The sequence below is a fragment of the Lathyrus oleraceus genome, chromosome 5, assembly GCF_024323335.1.
Source record: "Lathyrus oleraceus cultivar Zhongwan6 chromosome 5, CAAS_Psat_ZW6_1.0, whole genome shotgun sequence".
Lineage (NCBI taxonomy): Eukaryota > Viridiplantae > Streptophyta > Magnoliopsida > Fabales > Fabaceae > Lathyrus > Lathyrus oleraceus.
The window spans coordinates 52921382-52939845 of record NC_066583.1 but is presented as its reverse complement, the minus strand read 5'-3'; the positions used below and the strand labels follow the sequence as shown (position 1 = coordinate 52939845).

The window sequence follows — 18464 nt, the reverse complement described above, 5'->3', positions numbered from 1 at the left end:
TAACCACCGAGTCAACTGGGAAATTTATAATATCCGAAAGATGGACTGATGACTTTGGGAACCGATTTAGAACCCTTGTTCCGCAGGTACAATTAACCCTATAGTACATACCTCTGTGGGATGGGTAGACCTTGACTTCCGCTCATATACCTTTAACCTAGGACTTTGTGTGTTTATGTGCATTACATCCATAAAACATCATATCGCATCACATCTCATGGAATTCAAACTTTATTTATGAACATCATAGGCTACCATGGATTACAATAAGAGAAACACCTTGAAATATTCTTTTAAGAATTTTAAGTTGGATGACCTAAGGAAGCTAGGAGCCTTGGTTGAAGATCAAGAGAGGTTCAAGGACAAATACGGAAGGCTTTTATCCTTATTGAGAATCCAAGTGAAGGATGGGCTTCTTTCTACGTTACTACAGTTCTATGATCCGGATTACCATTGTTTCACGTTCCCAGATTATCAGCTATTACCTACCTTAGAAGAGTACTCTCAGTTGGTCGGGTTACCTATTTTGGATAAGTCTCCGTTCCCTTTCTTAGAGAAGGACCCTAAAGAGGAAGACATTGCTAAAGCCATATGCTTAAAGGTGTCCGACATCAAAGGCAATATGATCGCCAAAGGCAGAACTGTAGGGTTACCTACGCATTTCTTAATCAAGAAAGCCCAATATTATGCCGATCATTTAAGCATGCCTACCTTTGAGACAATCCTTGCTTTGCTTATTTATGGAATGCTACTCTTCCCAAGTTTTGAAGGATTCGTTGACATTAACGCCATCAAAATATTCATGAAGAACAATCTAGTACCAACGTTATTGGGTAACACTTATCATTCCATACATCTCCGGAATTTTCATGGTGGAGGAATGATCACCTGTTGTGTGCCTTTATTATACAAGTGGTTTATTTCGCACTTGCCCAAGTCTTTTTTGAGTCTTGACAAGGGGTTTTGGTCACCAAGGGTCATGGCACTGACACACTCGGACATCGTTTGGTATAATCGTGTGTATGATGGAATACTAATTATTGACAGCTGTGGAGACTTTGCCAACGTACCTTTACTTGGTTTTAATGGAGGAATCAACTACAATCCAGTCCTAGCTCGCCGACAGTTAGGGTATCCCTTGAAAGAACCGCCTAAAAGTGTTCATGTGGAGAAAATCTTCTTTAAGGGTGACAAAGAACTTCAAGATCAGATTGTATCTGCTTGGCGTCATTTGCACAAGAAGGGCAAAGAAAGTATGGGAAAGCCAAATTGTGTGTCTATGGAACCTTATCTTCGTTGGGTCCGGGAAAGAGCCATCAAGCTGAAGATGCCTTATCCTCGCCAAGATCCTTTACCTCCGAGAAGAGAACCTGTTTTAGTATTCATGTCCGAAGCTGAAAAGTTGGAAATCACTTTGAAGAGAGCACAACATGAGGCAGAAACATGGAAAGATAAATATCAGGTTCTCGTCAGTGAGAATGAAGAGCTACAAAGGCAGCTGCAGGCGAAGAATGAAGAAGTGCTTTCCTACAAAAAGAGAAGAATCTACGAGGATTTATTTTTCTCCGACTCTCCGCCTACTCGTTGAAGTCGTGGACTATGCTTCCTTAGGGCTTTCGTAGCTTTTATTTAGCTATTTTCTTGTTAAGATTTTTTAAGAATATTTATTTGTAATCCATTTTTAAATGAATAAATAAAGATCCCAGTGGTATTCCGCGATATTCGTAAATGCTTGAATTCCATGAAATCTTTCATTCGCATTTTGCATCACATTTTTCATTTCATGTGTCTCCCGGTTGTGTCATACTCGGTTGTCTCATCAACAGTTTCGTCACCCTGAATCGATACAACACTAGAGCTCAAGCTCGAAGAAGGATGGAAGGGCACGCTCAAGAGATGGATCGCGTTAACAATGAGCTAACAGACCTTCGAGGGAATGTAGGAACAATTATGGAATTACTCCAGGTTATCAATGCAAAGATGGATACTCAGCCTACTGTGGTTTCTGAGATCAACACTACCGCTGCCGTAGATCCTCCGGTTGTTTCAGTTGAGAACCCGTTTCCTTATGGTCTTTCGCAGAGTTTCATACATCCGCCTGTTGTTACGTCAGTTCAACAAACTATGCCGGTTGCACAAAGTGGTCAACAAGCCATGCCCATTATACAGAACGTTCAACAGACTGTGCCTTTGGTTCCCGAGCCTCCAAAGGCGATCCCTACCTTCACACAAGCTAATGTCCATACTCATGTGCAGCCTTATCTTAATGAGTCTGTTTATGAAATTCTGGATGATAATGATGAAGGGTACGAGCCACGCGATAGGCTCCGTGAGGAGGTTGTTACTATTGATAAAAGATTAAGAAAGATGGAAGGAGACCAGGTCTTTGGTGCTGCTGCTAGAGACATCTGTTTGGTTTCCGGTTTAGTTATTCCGCCAAAGTTCAAGACTCCGAACTTTGACTGCTATGAAGGGACTACATGTCCGAAAAGCCATTTGATAATGTACTACCGTAGGATGGCTGCCCACGTGGAAAATGACAAGTTGATGATCCACTGTTTTCAAGACAGTCTGAAAGGTGCCTCGTCGAAGTGGTATTTAACATTGGGCCAATCTAGGATCAAGTCTTTTCAAGATTTGTCTGATGCTTTCATTAAGCACTATAAGTACAACATGGACTTGGCTCCTGACAGGAGACAACTTTTGAGTATGACGCAGAAAAATTCTGAAACCTTTAAGGAATACGCCCAGCGATGGAGGGAAATTGCTTCCCAGGTTGAACCTCCATTGACTGATAAAGAATTAGCTGACTGGTTTGTTGACACCGTTCATCCTGAGTTCTATGAAAGGATGGTGGGTAGTGTAACCACGAATTTCGCTGATATTGTTACTGTTGGAGTAAAGGTTGAATTAGCTATGAAGAGTGGAAGGATGTCCAGTGGTTCTAGCAGTATGAGTTCGAAGGACCAAGCTAAGAAGACTGCCGTCAATCCTCAGAGAAAGAAGGAAGGAGAGACTCATGTTGTGTCTTCAGATAGGAGAAGGAATAGGCAGTATCAATATCCGCCACAGTATGCCCAACCACAGGGATACCCGGTTTAGTACGCACCACCGCCATACGTGGCTGATGTTGCACCTTCTTTTAACCAACAAGCTCCACAAGCGCCCGTTTATCAGCCCATGCAACAGGTTCCTAGTTATCTGCCTCCGGTTTATCCTCCTCTGAATTATCAACAAGCATCCAACGCTCAGGCGAGTCAACAACCGAGGAACCAGGAACCTCGCCAGAATGCTCCAAGGAGACTATACAAGACTTGTCCACCGATTCCGATGATGTTCACCGAGTTGTATCCTTACTTAGTGCAACGCGGTTTGGTCACTACTCGAGCTTTGGGACCGCCTCCGAATCCTTTGCCAGCAAACTACAACGCCGCCGCTCATTGTTTATTTCATGAGGGTGCGCCAGGTCATGATTTGGAGAACTGTTATGCTTTGAAAAACCTTGTGAGGGATCTGATGGAAAGGAAAATCTTATCTTTCAATGATCCATCGCCCAATGTTAAGACAAACCCTTTGCCTACGCATGAGGCTGCTATTAATGTCGTTGATGACTCGTCCGATGAGAATCTTATCCTTGATGTATCCCAGATCAAGACACCTCTGAAGATGTTCCACTCGAAGTTGTTTGAAGCCGGTCTGGTATCTGTGTCTCACATCCGTTGTGCAAGGTGTAAGGATTGTGTTATGGTTCAGAAAGATGTTCAGAAATTGATTGACGACGACTTCTTGCGAGTAGGTAACAAGGTGAAGAAGGCAGAAGTTGCTGCAGTTGAACCTATCTTCGATTTTCCCGAACCAAGAGGCGGGGTGCCGGTGTTTAACATGACAGGGAAAATTTCTTCCATACCGGTATTCAATATACCACAACCTGTTACTCCTAGGCCATTGATCATCCAAAAGCCGAGTCCATTTCCATTCAGTGATCCCAAAGCTGTACCTTAGAAGTATGACGTAACTGCAATTGACAAAGGATCTGGAAATGTCATCCCAAGAGAAGAGATGAAGGTCGAAGCTAAAGAGGTAACCAACATAGCTGGGGCAAGAAGGATGACCCGCAGTGGTCGTGTCTATACACCCCGGTTTGATGAAGTTCCATCTAAAGAGCCAACCACCAATACGGCCGTGCCTGCTAAAGATAAAAGTAATGAAGTTGTTACTAATGATGAGGATGCTGAGTTCTTAAGGATAATCAGGAAAAGTGATTATAAGGTTGTTGACCAGCTGCACCAAACTCCTTCGAAGATCTCCGTTCTGTCTCTGTTATTGAATTCACCCGCGCATAGAGCTGCTCTGCAGAAAGTCTTGACCCAGGCTCATGTCGCTCAGGACATTACGACCGGTCAGTTCGATCATGTAATTGCTAACATTATCGCCTGTAACACTCTCAGCTTCAGCAACGAGGAGTTACCGAAAGAGGGTCCGAATCATAACCGTGCCTTGCACATATCAGTGAAGTGTGGGGAGGATAATTTGGCAAGGTTGCTCGTGGATACTGGTTCTTCTTTGAATTTCTTACCTAAGAGAGTTCTCTCTAAGTTGGCTTACAAAGAAACTGTGGTGAAGCCTACCTCCTTAGTTGTTAAAGCTTTTGATGGTTCGCGTAGATCAGTAATGGGAGAAGTTGAGCTTCCAATTCTAGTTGGTCCTCATGTGTTCAATATTACTTTCCAGATCATGGATATCAACCCTAACTATAGTTGTTTGCTTGGAAGACCTTGGATCCATGCCGCTGGGGCAGTGACATCTACCCTGCACCAGAAGATGAAGTTTGTGGTTGATGATAAGCTGGTGATTATTCATGGTGAGGAAGATTTGAGGGTTAGTAACTTGTCATCGTTTCGGTATATTGAGGCTGATGAAGACTCTTTGGAAACTTCTTTTCAAGCTTTTGAGATCGCTAATGCTGTTTTAGTGGAGGTTGAGGAGACTGTAGAAGGCCAGAGTAATCCATCGTTTGCATCGTTGAAGAGTACCAGATCAACAATTGACAGGGGCATTCCTGAAGGTTGGGGGGGGGGGGGAGGTAATCAACGTCAAGACGAAGACTAATCGCCACGGGTTGGGTTACAGACCAACTCATGAGAAAGCTTATACCTATGCCGAAGGACGTCCGAAGATTTTCCAAGAAGTGTTTATCAGCGGAGGTTTTCAAGTTAATGCCATCAGCGATGGTGATGAAGATGACAATTTAAGCAACCTGGTGTTCAAGAGTAGTGCAACATTGAGCAACTGGGAGGCTATAGAGATTCCTGTTATTTTTCCAGTGTCAAAGTAATTTAATTTTTCATTTGTGTTTTCAAATCCATAGCTCTGCCCAAGGCTATTGGATCGCTTTGTAGGGCCACCTTTCATTTCAAACAATTATTAATAAATGCATTTTGTTCTGTTCCAAGTTGTTCCACTGATTTTTTTTTTCACCTTTAAAAATGAAATTGGCAATCTTTTCAAAAACAAACTAAAATACATTTTCACTTCTCTCATTTTCATTAAACATTTAATAAAATAAGCCTTTCAACATGCAGTGACATTACAAACCTTGTTGAATCCAATGACGATACTGTCTCTCCTGATTGGGATTCACCCATTTATCAAGCTGAAGATGAGGGTGAGGAAGATTCTGAAGTACCCACCGAACTGACAAAGTTGGTCGAATACGAGTACACGGAACTTCAACCATATAAGGAGCAGGTAGATTTGGTTAATCTTGGCACAGACGAAGACAAGAAAGAGGTCAAGGTTGGTACAATACTTGGGGCTGAGATCAAGCAGGGGTTGATAAAGCTTTTGAAGGAATATGTTGATGTGTTCGCATGGTCGTATCAAGATATGCCTGGGTTGGACCCAGATATTGTTGTCCACAAATTACCACTTAAGCCAGATTGTCCGCCTATCAAGCAAAAACTTCGAAGAACCAGACCTGATATGTCTTTGAAGGTTCGAGATGAGGTTAAAAAGCAGTTGGATGCAGGTTTCCTTGCAGTTGCGAAGTATCCTGATTAGGTTGCCAACATTGTCCCAGTACCCAAGAAAGACGGTAAGGTCAGAATGTGTGTAGATTACAGAGATCTGAACAAAGCCAGTCCGAAAGATGATTTCCCTCTACCACATATTGATACACTTGTCGACAATACAACTAGTTTTGCAGTTTTCTCATTTATGGATGGTTTCTCCGGTTATAATCAGATCAAAATGGATCCAGCCGACCGAGAAAAGACTACATTTATTACCTCTTGGGGGACCTTCTGCTACAAAGTTATACCTTTCGGTTTGAAGAACGCAGGGGCAACCTATCAGCGGGCCATGACTGCCCTCTTCCATGACATGATGCACAAAGAAATTGAAGTTTATGTAGATGATATGATCGCCAAATCTCGAAACGAAGAGGACCATTTGGATCATTTGATAAAGTTATTTGAACGACTTAGAAAGTACCAGTTGAAGCTGAATCCCGCTAAGTGTACCTTTGGTATTCGATCTGGAAAACTACTTGGTTTTATTGTCAGTCAACGAGGAATTGAAGTAGACCCTGATAAAGTTCGAGCCATTCGAGACATGCCAGCTCCACAGACTGAAACACAAGTCAGATGTTTTCTGGGGCGTTTAAACTATATTTCCAGGTTTATCTCTAATTTGACTGCTACTTGTGAACCGATCTTCAAGTTGCTATGCAAGGGGCAGACAGTTGATTGGAATCCCGATTGTCAGCGAGCGTTTGAAAAGATCAAGGATTATTTGCAAGAGCCTCCTATCTTGATTCCTCCTGTTCATGGAAGACCATTGTTCATGTACCTTACCGTTCTTGAGAAGTCTATGGGTTGCGTACTTGGGCAACATGATGAGACGGGAAGGAAGGAACATGCCATATACTATCTAAGCAAGAAGTTCACTGATTGTGAAAACAGATATTCACCCTTGGAGAAGACTTGTTATGCGCTAGCATGGGCTGCCAGACGTCTCCGGCAGTACATGATTTGTCATACCACATTATTGATTTCGAAGATGGATCCAATAAAGTATATTTTCGAAAAGCCGACTCAGACGGGGAGGCTGGCCCGTTGGCACATGTTGCTATCGGAATATGACATCCAGTACGTACCGCAGAAAGCTATCAAAGGAAGTATTTTATCAGATTATCTGGCAGATCAGCCAGTAGAAGATTATGAGCCTCTCAAGTTCGACTTTCCTGATGAAGACATCCTATTGATAAAGAGAGATTGTGAAGAGCCAGGTCCTGAGAAAGGTCCGGAACCGGGTCTCTGGTGGAGGATGATGTTTGATGGTTCTTCAAATTACAGTGGGCATGGTATAGGCGCAGTTCTGATGAATCCGAAAGGTGGTTTCACCCCTTTTACAGCAAGGTTAGACTTTGAATGTACAAACAATGTCGCAGAGTATGAAGCATGCATTCTTGGCCTTGAAGCAGCTATCGACCTCCGAATCAAACTTCTCAAGGTAAGTGGAGATTCAGCCTTGGTTATTTATCAAGTAAAGGGTAAATGGGAGACGAAGCATGAGAATTTAATCCCTTATAGAGCCTACATTATCGAGTTGATTAAGTATTTTGACGAGATCAAGTTCGAACATGTTCCGAGATCTGAGAATCATGTGGCTGATGCTTTAGCCATGTTAGCATCCACGTGAAAGGTCAGATTGGTCAATGAAGCACCTCTTATTCGAATTGAACGCAAGACCGAGCCCGCGTACTGTCAGGTGGTCGAAGAAAATGAGGTGGATGAAAATCCCTGGTTTCATGATATTAAGAATTATGTGCTCAAACAGGAGTATCCCGAGGGTGCTTCCGGTCTTGACAAGAAGACGTTGAGAAGACTGGCATCCCGTTTCTTCATCAACAATGGTGTGTTATACAAAAGAAGTTACGACATGGTTTTGCTCAGATGTGTTGACAAGCATGAAGCAGACATGTTACTTCAGGAGATTCATGAGGGAACCTTCGGGACTCACGCCAATGGTTATGCGATGTCTAAAAAGATGTTAAGAGCTGGATATTACTGGTTAACGATGGAGTCTGACTGTATCCAATACGTCCGGAAGTGTCACAAGTGCCAAATCTACGCTAACAAAATGCATGTTCCTCCTGCACCGTTGAACGTTTTGACTTCACCGTGGCCTTTCTCCATGTGGGGCATTGACATGATTGGGGCAATTGAGCCAAAAGCTTCCAATGGTCACCGGTTCATCCTAGTTGCTATTGACTACTTCACCAAGTGGGTAGAATCTGCTTCCTACGCCAATGTGACCAAGTAGGTGGTTGCCCGCTTCATCAAGAAAGAAATTATCTGTCGTTATGGAGTTCCAAGTCGGATCATAACTGACAATGGTACCAATTTGAACAATAAGACTATGAAGGAGTTGTGTGATACCTTCAAGATAGCACATCATAATTCTTCTCCATACCGTCCTAAGATGAATGGAGCTATTGAAGTTGCGAACAAGAACATCAAAAAGATCCTACAAAAGATGGTTAAGACTTACAAGGATTGGCATGAGATGTTACCATTCGCTTTGCAGGGATATAGAACTACTGTTCGGACTTCAACAGGGGCAACACCTTTCTCACTAGTATATGGAATGGATGCCGTTCTCCCCATCGAAGTTGAGTTACCCTCATTGAGAGTGTTGATGGAAGCCAAGCTAGATGAAGCAAATTGGGTTCAAGACAGATACGACCAGCTGAATCTCATCGACGAGAAGCGCTTGACAGCGATGTGCCACGGTCAGCTATATCAGAATCGAATGAAGAGAGCTTTTGACAAGAAAGTTCGACCCCGAGAATTCCGCCAAGGAGAGCTCGTACTCAAGAAAGTCTTGCCTGTTTACAAAGACATGCGGGGGAAATGGATGCCCAACTATGACAGCCCATTCGTTGTTAAGACAGTCTTTTCCGGAGGTTCGCTAATTCTTACGACCATGGACGGTGAAGAGCTCACTCATCCTGTGAACTCCGATGCAATCCGAAAATATTATGCCTAAAAGAAAAAAATATATATATATACAGCTCGCTAAGTCGAAAACCCGAAAGGGCGGCTTAGGCAAAAATGAGTGTCCCGGTGGATTGAAAACCTGAAAAGGCGATCCAGGCAAAAGTTAGGGACAAAGGCATTTCACTGCATCGGAAGACGCCGAGCATTGCAGATGCATTTTCAAACAAGATCCATTCCAAATCCAATCACTCTCTTCAGAAGCAGGGTTTTTGGGTAGTCTTAGTCATCAGAAGTCAGTAGGTTGTTGGATTCAATGTAACCTTTCCCATATTGCCAATTTCAATTTGTAATTTTCCATGGAGCTATGCCTTTAGCAAGATACCATTCTTTAATAAAATTTGCCTTTGATATTCAATTTTCCTGTTGCATATTATCTCCATCTTATTTTGTTATGCAATTTGCTTTTGTTAATAAATGCTGATAATGAAAAGTGTTTTCAAAACCTTAAAATATTTTTCTCGAAAATACACTTGAAAATGACAGTTGCTTTGACTTATGGAAATCTATGAAGGATCTCTTCGTTCCCCAGTAAGTCTCATTGTCGCATAAGCATTGTTCATCGCCCACATCTTCCTCTGCTAATTATAATCCATACTCTCCCGTGAGGTACGCTGTATCCCCATATGAAAGTCTTGATACTATACCATCAAGTAGATTGTTTTCTCCCCAGAGAAGTTGGAATTTTGGAGGCAGGAATGGGTTCTGCCAGAGGTACCGTTGTAGAGGTCGCCAGGGTATACCCGTCGAGATGTTTATTTCATCTCCTGTCTCTTCTTGGGTCGGTTTTGTCAGTATATGCATAGGCCTTAGCCTGAACATAGCATACTCATTACACAACATTTTCATACACAGGGACATACTCATCAGCATTTGCGTGTTTTCTATTTATACTTATCCGTTGTTGTTACCGCCAAGTAACTGGGTTTGTCTGCTCTCTCCAAGTAGATCGTAAGCCCTAAGCATAAAAGACTATCTGGTTCCAGTTAATCCCCATCGAGTTCGACCCTCGTGGACGATGGTTATTTCTGTTACCTTTCCACGCTAAGATAAGGTATTCCCCATTTGAGCTTATTTCCTCAATGGAGCCTTGTTTGTCAATTCTTTCTAGCCCAATTCTAGATTGAACTTCGGTCCCGTTGGTCGATAAACATACCTGGATGGGCATTTATTTTGCACTATCTTTCAAGAAAACCCATTACAATCCTTTGTCGGTACACGACAGTTCACACCTGGGAAATCTATCAGTACATCTCGCAGCAACTGGTACGCGGTTGTTCTCACCTGAGAAGCATATCGATATATCGCTTTACAATCCTACACATTACAATCGATCAACGACAACTCTCATACAAGAAGCTTATCAATTCATTGCAACTTTCATTACAATTTATATTACATGTTACAACCTCTACACGTAATACTCATCCGCGAAACTTATCGTCGCTAATTTGGCGTATAAGTCATTTTTCTCGCCTGAGAAGTTTATCTTATCTTCATCACGGGTAGCAACAAGTGGCCATCTCCATCAAGCAGCTTGGTTTCCATTTCCTATGTCGTTAAGGAAGAAAGGAGAGGTAGGAGCTGAATCATATTCAGGGCACCAGATCTTGAATTATGAAGAAGTTCGTTTTATTCTTTAGTAAAAGAAGGAACTGAATCATATTCAGGGCACCAGATCTTGAATTATGAAGGAGTTCGTTTTATCCTTTAGTAAAAGAAGGAGCTGAATCATATTCAGGAGAGCACAAAATCTTGAATTATGAAGAAGTTCGTTTTATCCTTTAGTAAAAGAAGGAGCTGAATCATATTCAGGAGAGCACAAAATCTTGAATTATGAAGAAGTTCGTTTTATCCTTTAGTAAAAGAAGGAGCTGAATCATATTCAGGAGAGCACAAAATCTTGAATTATGAAGAAGTTCGTTTTATCCTTTAGTAAAAGAAGAAACCGAATTGTGATCAGGGAGCACAAACCTGAGATGTGAAGAGGTTTAATTTTAATTTCCAGCCTATTATCCTCAGATAAGCAACAGTCTCTTTATTTGAGAGCTTGTCCAGTTTTGGCATCTAAGTCCCTTCCAACGATAAGTGACAGTTCTCTCCCGAGAAGCTTATCAGGGCATTTCCTATTTAAAGTCCATTTATTTTAGCATACAACCGGTTTTACCCTATGTATTTTGTTACGGATTCCCAAAATTCCGTTTGATCCTGTCACGAGGGAAAGTTTCCAGAAGCTCAGATGTTATTTTGTGCTCAATGCTCTGGCAGTCTGGTATTCGATCCTACAGTCGTACAGATCCAGTTTTATTTCTTTATCCTAGAAGTATCAACCGATCACGCCTGAACCTGTTGAACAATGACTCTTAGATATTCCGCCCAGTGGAGGCCGTCTCGCCGGTGCCATCTCCATTTGAGGATCCCTTTTCTTACCGTTTATCTCTAAAGTGACAATTGGTCGCGCTCGCACCAGTTGACCATCGTTTTAGAATTCCCCAGTGTCGTGTTGTCATCCCCGCGTGTCGTATTCCCCAGGGTGGTTTATTTGTCGCGTCTGTTACTTATGTCATAGTGTCGTCTGAATCATTGCAATTATCATGCCATCATACGCATCATACTAAATTCATGGCGTTGTCAGCATTATAGTCTGTTGTTTTGTCCATAGCATTGCATATCACTGCATCTAAGGGCAAAATTTTCGGTTATCTATATTTAAATCCCTTTCACCATGATTTCTCGAGCCTACGTCGCTCAAATCATTTGGCGAAGTTATTTAAATAGGGGCAACTGTAATACCCCAAATTTTGCCCTAAGATTAGTCGAATCATCTCGCATTCTGTTGCATTTTTGCATTTAACTAGTTACTAACAAGTTCTTGTAGTTGGTTGATTTTTGCATGAAATATCGCGTGGTGCGCTCTTTAGCTTATGAAGGGCAAAACGGTCATTTGTTCACAGCCGGCTGTCATACCCCAAAATTTGCCCGTTAATATTTCAAGGCATTTTTCAAGGCACTCCAACTTATTTTTAAGACATTGATCTTAGGGGAACAAAGACCCAGCATACAGGTGGCCAAATCCAGAAAAGGGCCTAAACTGGCTTGCTCGCTAGGCGAGCAAATCCTTCGCCTAGCGAACCCTTCGCTGCACCACTCGCCTAGAGAAGCGTGCGAATACCAGAAATTTTGGGCTTCATTCTGAGCCCAATAGGTCACAAAAAGCATTATAAATACCAGCACTTCAGTCAGAGAAAAGGAGAAAAGGAGGAGGGAGAAAGGCAAACACCCACAGACAGCAAACCCTGGAGGCTAACCTAGAGAATTCAGAGCAACCCTAAAGGAAACCCTGAAGGAAAACTCATCTGCACAAAGGTTACGTCCGCCCAACTCAATCCGGCGCCAACCCTAAGAGTGACTTGCCAATTCAAGGTTGCAATTCAATTGCAAACAGGTTTGCATTACTATTACCGCTTTATGCTCCCAATTTTCATGTGATATTATAATTAAATTCATAAGTATATTTGAGGTTTTGCGTGTGAATTTAAGTATGCATAGAGATCCTGAATGTTTAACCATGTAATTGCTGTAGTGAATGCCATAGGGTTTGGAGCTTGCTGAAATCGTACTGCTCTAAAATTCAAAACCCGCAGCCGTTCGCTAGCACGTCGCTAAGCGAACATATAGTGAGAGTTCGCTAGGCCTTCGCTAGGCGAGGCAGCAACGAACATGACAGTCGCTGACTTTTCTGTTCCGATCTTTGCTCATCTGACATGTTTTATTATCACCATGCATTGTTTACCTGACATCATTACTGTTGTGATTCCTTTTGTTTGGTGCAATTCTCGATTGCACCCTGATTTGGTATTCTGACTTGTTTGCTGAATTTTGTAAGGGTTCCCATATTCTCGGAAAAGGTAGCGGGCTAGGTATTCCACTTTATTTGTGGGATACCCTTGTGGAGATTCATCCTAATTACTTAATTGATTTTAATGTGGAGATTCATCCTAATTACCTAATTGATTATAAAATATTGCCTTTGAATATGTGATCTTGGACCTCTCTTTGTTGCCTTACGGTATTACGGTATTATGGTCATGTCCCGCGAATGTGGGGATACATTTAGCAAAGACCCTTCGATTAAATCATCATGTCCCTATAAAATAAATCATCGTCCCTCGGATGTTGCCTACGAATATATGATTTTATCCCTCGATGACCCGTCGTTGTAGCCTACGGTTAAATGATGATTGTCCCTTCGAATGCTAAAGTATCCTTACAAATGTTGCCTTCAATGACCAATCGATGATCCTACGATGTCCCTTTTACATCCAAAGGATAAAACTACTTACTTCTCAATAGTAAGGACAGTTTTACCCTCATAAGGATAGGAAATACCCATAAAGACCTTGGGTAGGTATAACTCTTAATTGCTGACCCACAACCTAAAACATTTTTCATACATCACACTTTGCAAAACATCTACTAGAAAATCACCACTTGGTATACATTCATACTAGAATCATTGCCAAGTTATACATTCATACTAGAAAATCACCACTTGGTATACATTCACCACTTGGTATGCATTACAAAGCTAAACTCTCTTTTCAAAACATTTTCTAAGCAGTTCACAAACACTTTTTCAGACAAGAAAAACATAAGTGATCCAGCAATTAAGATCCCATGGATAACCATGGATACAAAGGGTGCTAACACCTTCCCTTTGTATAATGTACCTCCCGAACCCAAAATCTAATCAAGGTATTTCCTGTTCTTTTCCACCTTTCCTTATTGGATAAAAGAAAAGTCGGTGGCACCTCTTGCTATCCGCGACATTTGCTTCCCAAAGCAAAAACACACAAAGTCAGTTCACCGTATAACAGAACTGGCGACTCTGCTGGGGAGAACAAAGAGAGGTTACCTTAAAAAAAACAAAATCACTTATTTGAATTGTCTTTTAAGGGATTGCTTGGGTATATTGTGCTTGAGTGAAAGATCCTACACCCGGATCTAGTGTACCTTAGGTAAGTAGCAATAGATCATCACGACTATCCGGCGTATACTAGAATGGTTAAAATGATGGCTACGGTTAATGTGACACTTTGGATGTCCTGATGTTCCTCATGTTTACTTGAGGAGAAATTTGGCGTCTGCGTGGTGTCATCAAAGCATTAACCAGACCTTTAGAACCCTAATTGACTCATCCTGGCCATTAGAAAGTAGTGAGATAACTGACCTCGGTTCCGACTGGGGTTGGTTGAGACTCGATACTACACTCCTCGAGACTAGACTTTAGGGAAGCTTTGGTCAACCACTTGGTGTTGCACTGAAGTGGACTTAAAGGAAGGTCAATGATTGGAGATCCTTTTAGAACCTGGTTACTATTCTAGGACAGGTGGAACCAACCAAACTTCAGTGGGGAGGGTACTTACCTATGGAACTCATGCAAGCCTTGAAACTTAGGAATGATGGTTGTGTGACTTGCTTGTGCTTGTTATTTACTTAACATCATAACATCATAACATCATAACATCATAACATCATAACATCATAACATCATAACATCATGGCATTGTACTAACCATTTCAAGGACTTAGGGATTTGACTTTGCTCTATTTAACAGGGCTATGGCTTCCAGGAAGACTGTCCGGATTAATTTTGTAGCAATCTCTCCTCAACTAAAGAATTTAGTGTCAGAACTTCCTGATCAGGCTCAGTTCATCAAGAAACATGGTTATCTCCTCAATTTGGTTACCACTGGGTTCAAAGAAGATATGATGAGAGTTCTATTCCAGCTCTTCGATCCTAAACATCATTGCTTCACCTTCCCAAATTATCAGTTGGTGCCCACGTTAGAGGAATTCTCCAGGCTGCTTGGGATACCTATCCTTGATCAAACACCTTTCAGTGGTTTAGAGAAGATTCCGAAGTCTGAGGAAGTTGCCGCGGCTTTACACATGACAAAGTCCGACATTGAAACTAATTGGGTAACAAGAAGTGGAGTCAAGGGTTTACTTGCCAAATTTCTGATAAATAAGGCCCGAGAATTCCTCAAAGTTATGAATGTCCATGCTTTCGAAGATGTTCTAGCATTACTAATCTATGGTTTGGTGTTATTCCCTAATCCAGACCAATTCATAGACATGAATGCTATTAAGATATTTCTCACTCATAACCCTGTACCTACCTTGCTTGGAGACATTTTGCATTCCCTTCACACCCGTACTATGAAGAGGCAAGGGACTCTCATGTGCTGCTGTAAGACCCCAATTTTGGCCCTAAGATCCCTCATGGCATCATATCATACCATATCATTGCCTCAAGGATCATTGCATACCTTTGCTTCCCTCCTAGTGGGTGGGTTATCTTGTGAGTGTGGTTCTTGATCACCAAGCATGTTTTGCATTTGTATGTCATTGCTTTTCATCTGTTTATTAACCAAAGGTACAAAAATATTGTCATCTAACCATGTTACTTGCAGATGAAGCCAATTAGGTCAAATCAGTCAAAGTCAGTCATTGAGATAGATGGTGGCCATTCTTGCAGAATTTGGGCACCATGATCATTCATCAAGAGTTCATATGAGTTGTGACATCATTTTGGATCAAGATATCAAGTGGTAGGGGCTTAGAATTCATCAGAACATGGTTCAGTCAAGCAAAACCCTAGCAAAGTCAACTGAAGTCAACCTTGGTCAACTGTGCATTTAATCAGTGATTTGATGGTGGGAATTGGTCTGAGAGGTCTCATTCATGTTCATATAAGCCTCATACAACATGTCAAACATCCACAGTGAAGAAAATAAAGTCAGACAAGAAATTTCCCAAAATAGAAAGTTGGCCTGTAATTGGAATTTGCCAAAAATGGAAACTTTTTCTCCTCAACATTACATCATCATACAAGCTTCAAATGAATTTTTGTCCAACATGAAAGTTGAATATATTGTTCTCCCATTTTCAAAAAGTCCAAGAACACTCAATTCCCATCTATTGTTGGCAAGTTATGATCAAATCATTCTCAATAATTTTTGAACTTCAAAAGGCCATATCTTCCAAACCATTTGGCCAAATTGGGTGGGGTTTTTTGCTACAAGTCCTATTTGATGTGCTCTATCCAAATCTTCCATCATAATTCACCAAAAGGTCACCAATCAAAATGGCATTTTTGAAGTGGTTTGAATTTAATTAAGTGAGGTAAAAAATGACCTTTCAAAATAACTATTTCCAACCATTTCTACCAATTGAAAGAGTTATAAAATGATGTTTGGAAGTTGTCTAGGGCCCAATTTTGTGCAGCCTCCTACACCCCATACAAACTTGGTTGGATTTTAGCAAATGACCAAAAATACTTCATTTAAGTTAATTCCAATTACCATTTCCATTAACCAACTTAAACCAACATTAAACAGCATATATATACTGCATTTTCTGCTGAACAAAAGCCCTAGCAGCCACTTTCACACAAACAGACCAAAACTCTCTTACTCTCAAAGCTCTCATTTTCTTCATTTTGAATTTTTGCTGAAACCCTTCAAAGAGCTCGAGCTGGATTCAATTGTTTCATGATACACCAACCTTTTGGAAGCTTTAACAAGGGTTATATCACAACTGCAAGCCATTACCAAGCACTGTTTCATCAACCTTCTTCCATGGCAGAGTTGGTTTGGAGCTGTCTTGAACATTGCTGAGCCAAATTCCTACTTCCATTCACCTTCTGGAACAACATTGTACATCTGTTTCAGCTATTTGAGGCCAAAGAACCACGAAATCACAACTGTGCTTCAGATTTGGTAAGAATTCGACTCTCCCATTTCTCAAAATCATGCCATGCTTTATATAGATCTCTTCACGCTGAACTCTTTGAGCTTTGAATCATTGAAAATGGTCAAGTATTGTAGAAGTTATGCTGAGTTGAAATTTGATGTGTGAATATGTTTGTGCTTTGATCTTTCTTGTTAGCATGATTCAATGGAAAATAAGGTTAGATTATGGATGTATGTTGTTAGATGGTTCGAATGCTAGGCTTGTTGTCCAAAACTGTAACCAAATGTTCATCACGATTTGGTGATGATGATGAACAGTATCGAAAAACCCTAATCCCTGCCCAGAAACGCGTTTTGGTCTGTTAGCCTTTGGTTTTGCATGCTTCTACTGTTTTATTGGCCATGAGCCAATCCGTGCTCGCCACCTCCCTAAGTGAAACGCACCGTTTCACTTAAGGGACTCCATTATTACACAATTGCCATTGCCGGTTTAATTAAATCAATTAATTCATTTTCTTTCTCATTTTTATTTCATTTGATATGCTCAACTTACAAAAATCATAAGTCAATCAATTCTTAACCAAATTTCATGGGATTTTTTGAAAAATGTTCATCTTGATCTCTAGTTTTTTATCATGATTTTTCCAGATTTTTTGCATGAATGGAATTTTAATTGTGCTAGGGTTTGTCATATGTGTCCATTGTATGTATGTCTTGCCAAATCAATTGTGAAATGATGATACATTATCCAATCCCTTTGAAATATTTTGTGCTTAAACTAGACACATTCATGGTGATTTTGGTGAAGAGTTTGTGAATTTATCGTTTCTGGTTGTGGAGTTATGATATTTTGAATTAGGGTGTGACAATTTGTGTCACACCATTGATGTCCAACTTCATGATTTTTATTATCATGCTTCTTGAACTCAAATTGGTTTGAATTTTTGCATGAACATACTTGTGGATGTCTAGTTTACATGTGAACTTTTATGGAATTATTGATGGCATTTCCTATTTGTTTGGGATTTTATCCCCTGTTTGGTCATATGTTGACTTTTTGTGACACATGTTCTCATATGATTTATGAAATTCTCATACTCAATTGGATGAATTTGAAATTTGACATGTGATTAGTAGACATCTTAAGGTTTATCATGGTTTTAGTCCCATTCATTTCTTATATGTTGTCACTGATTTATGATTTATTGAAGTTGGTGCATGTTTGGTTGACTTCTTTGAGCATGCTTAAACTTGCCTTGCCTTTCTGATTTTCATTGACCAACTTCCCTTGATCCAAATGAGCTGAAATTTGGTATGCATATCATGTTATGGTTGATGTTTGATCATGAATTATTTTATGATTTTTTGAAATGTTTATGATTGGTTTTGAGTTAAGTCTTGCTGTTGACTTCTATGAGCTTCTATATGCCATGCCTTGACCTAATTTGCTTCTGAAATGATGATGGTGAATGATATGAACATGAGACCAATTGAGTTTGTTTCTTGATTGTTTGAACTTGATTTTGGACACTTGTCACTTGCTGTTTTGACTTTCTTACCTCCTTTTGACCTTAGGCTTTTCCTAGTGGTCATGTTGCTCATGTTTAAGTTTGTTGTTTCAGGTTAAGCAACAAATACCCAAAGAGAT

General features: G+C 40.8%; 2 protein-coding genes across 2 annotated transcripts; both read left to right on the top strand.

The window, feature by feature from the left end:
• Positions 1–256: 256 nt before the first annotated feature.
• On the top strand, positions 257–1588 carry LOC127078682 (uncharacterized). Its single transcript, XM_051019116.1, has one exon. The coding sequence runs from the start codon at positions 257–259 to the stop codon at positions 1586–1588; it is 1332 nt and encodes a 443-aa protein (XP_050875073.1).
• Positions 1589–1728: 140 nt separating this feature from the next.
• On the top strand, positions 1729–3102 carry LOC127078681 (uncharacterized). The gene has a single exon (XM_051019115.1). It carries the CDS (start codon positions 1729–1731, stop codon positions 3100–3102), a length of 1374 nt encoding a protein of 457 aa, XP_050875072.1.
• Positions 3103–18464: the final 15362 nt, after the last annotated feature.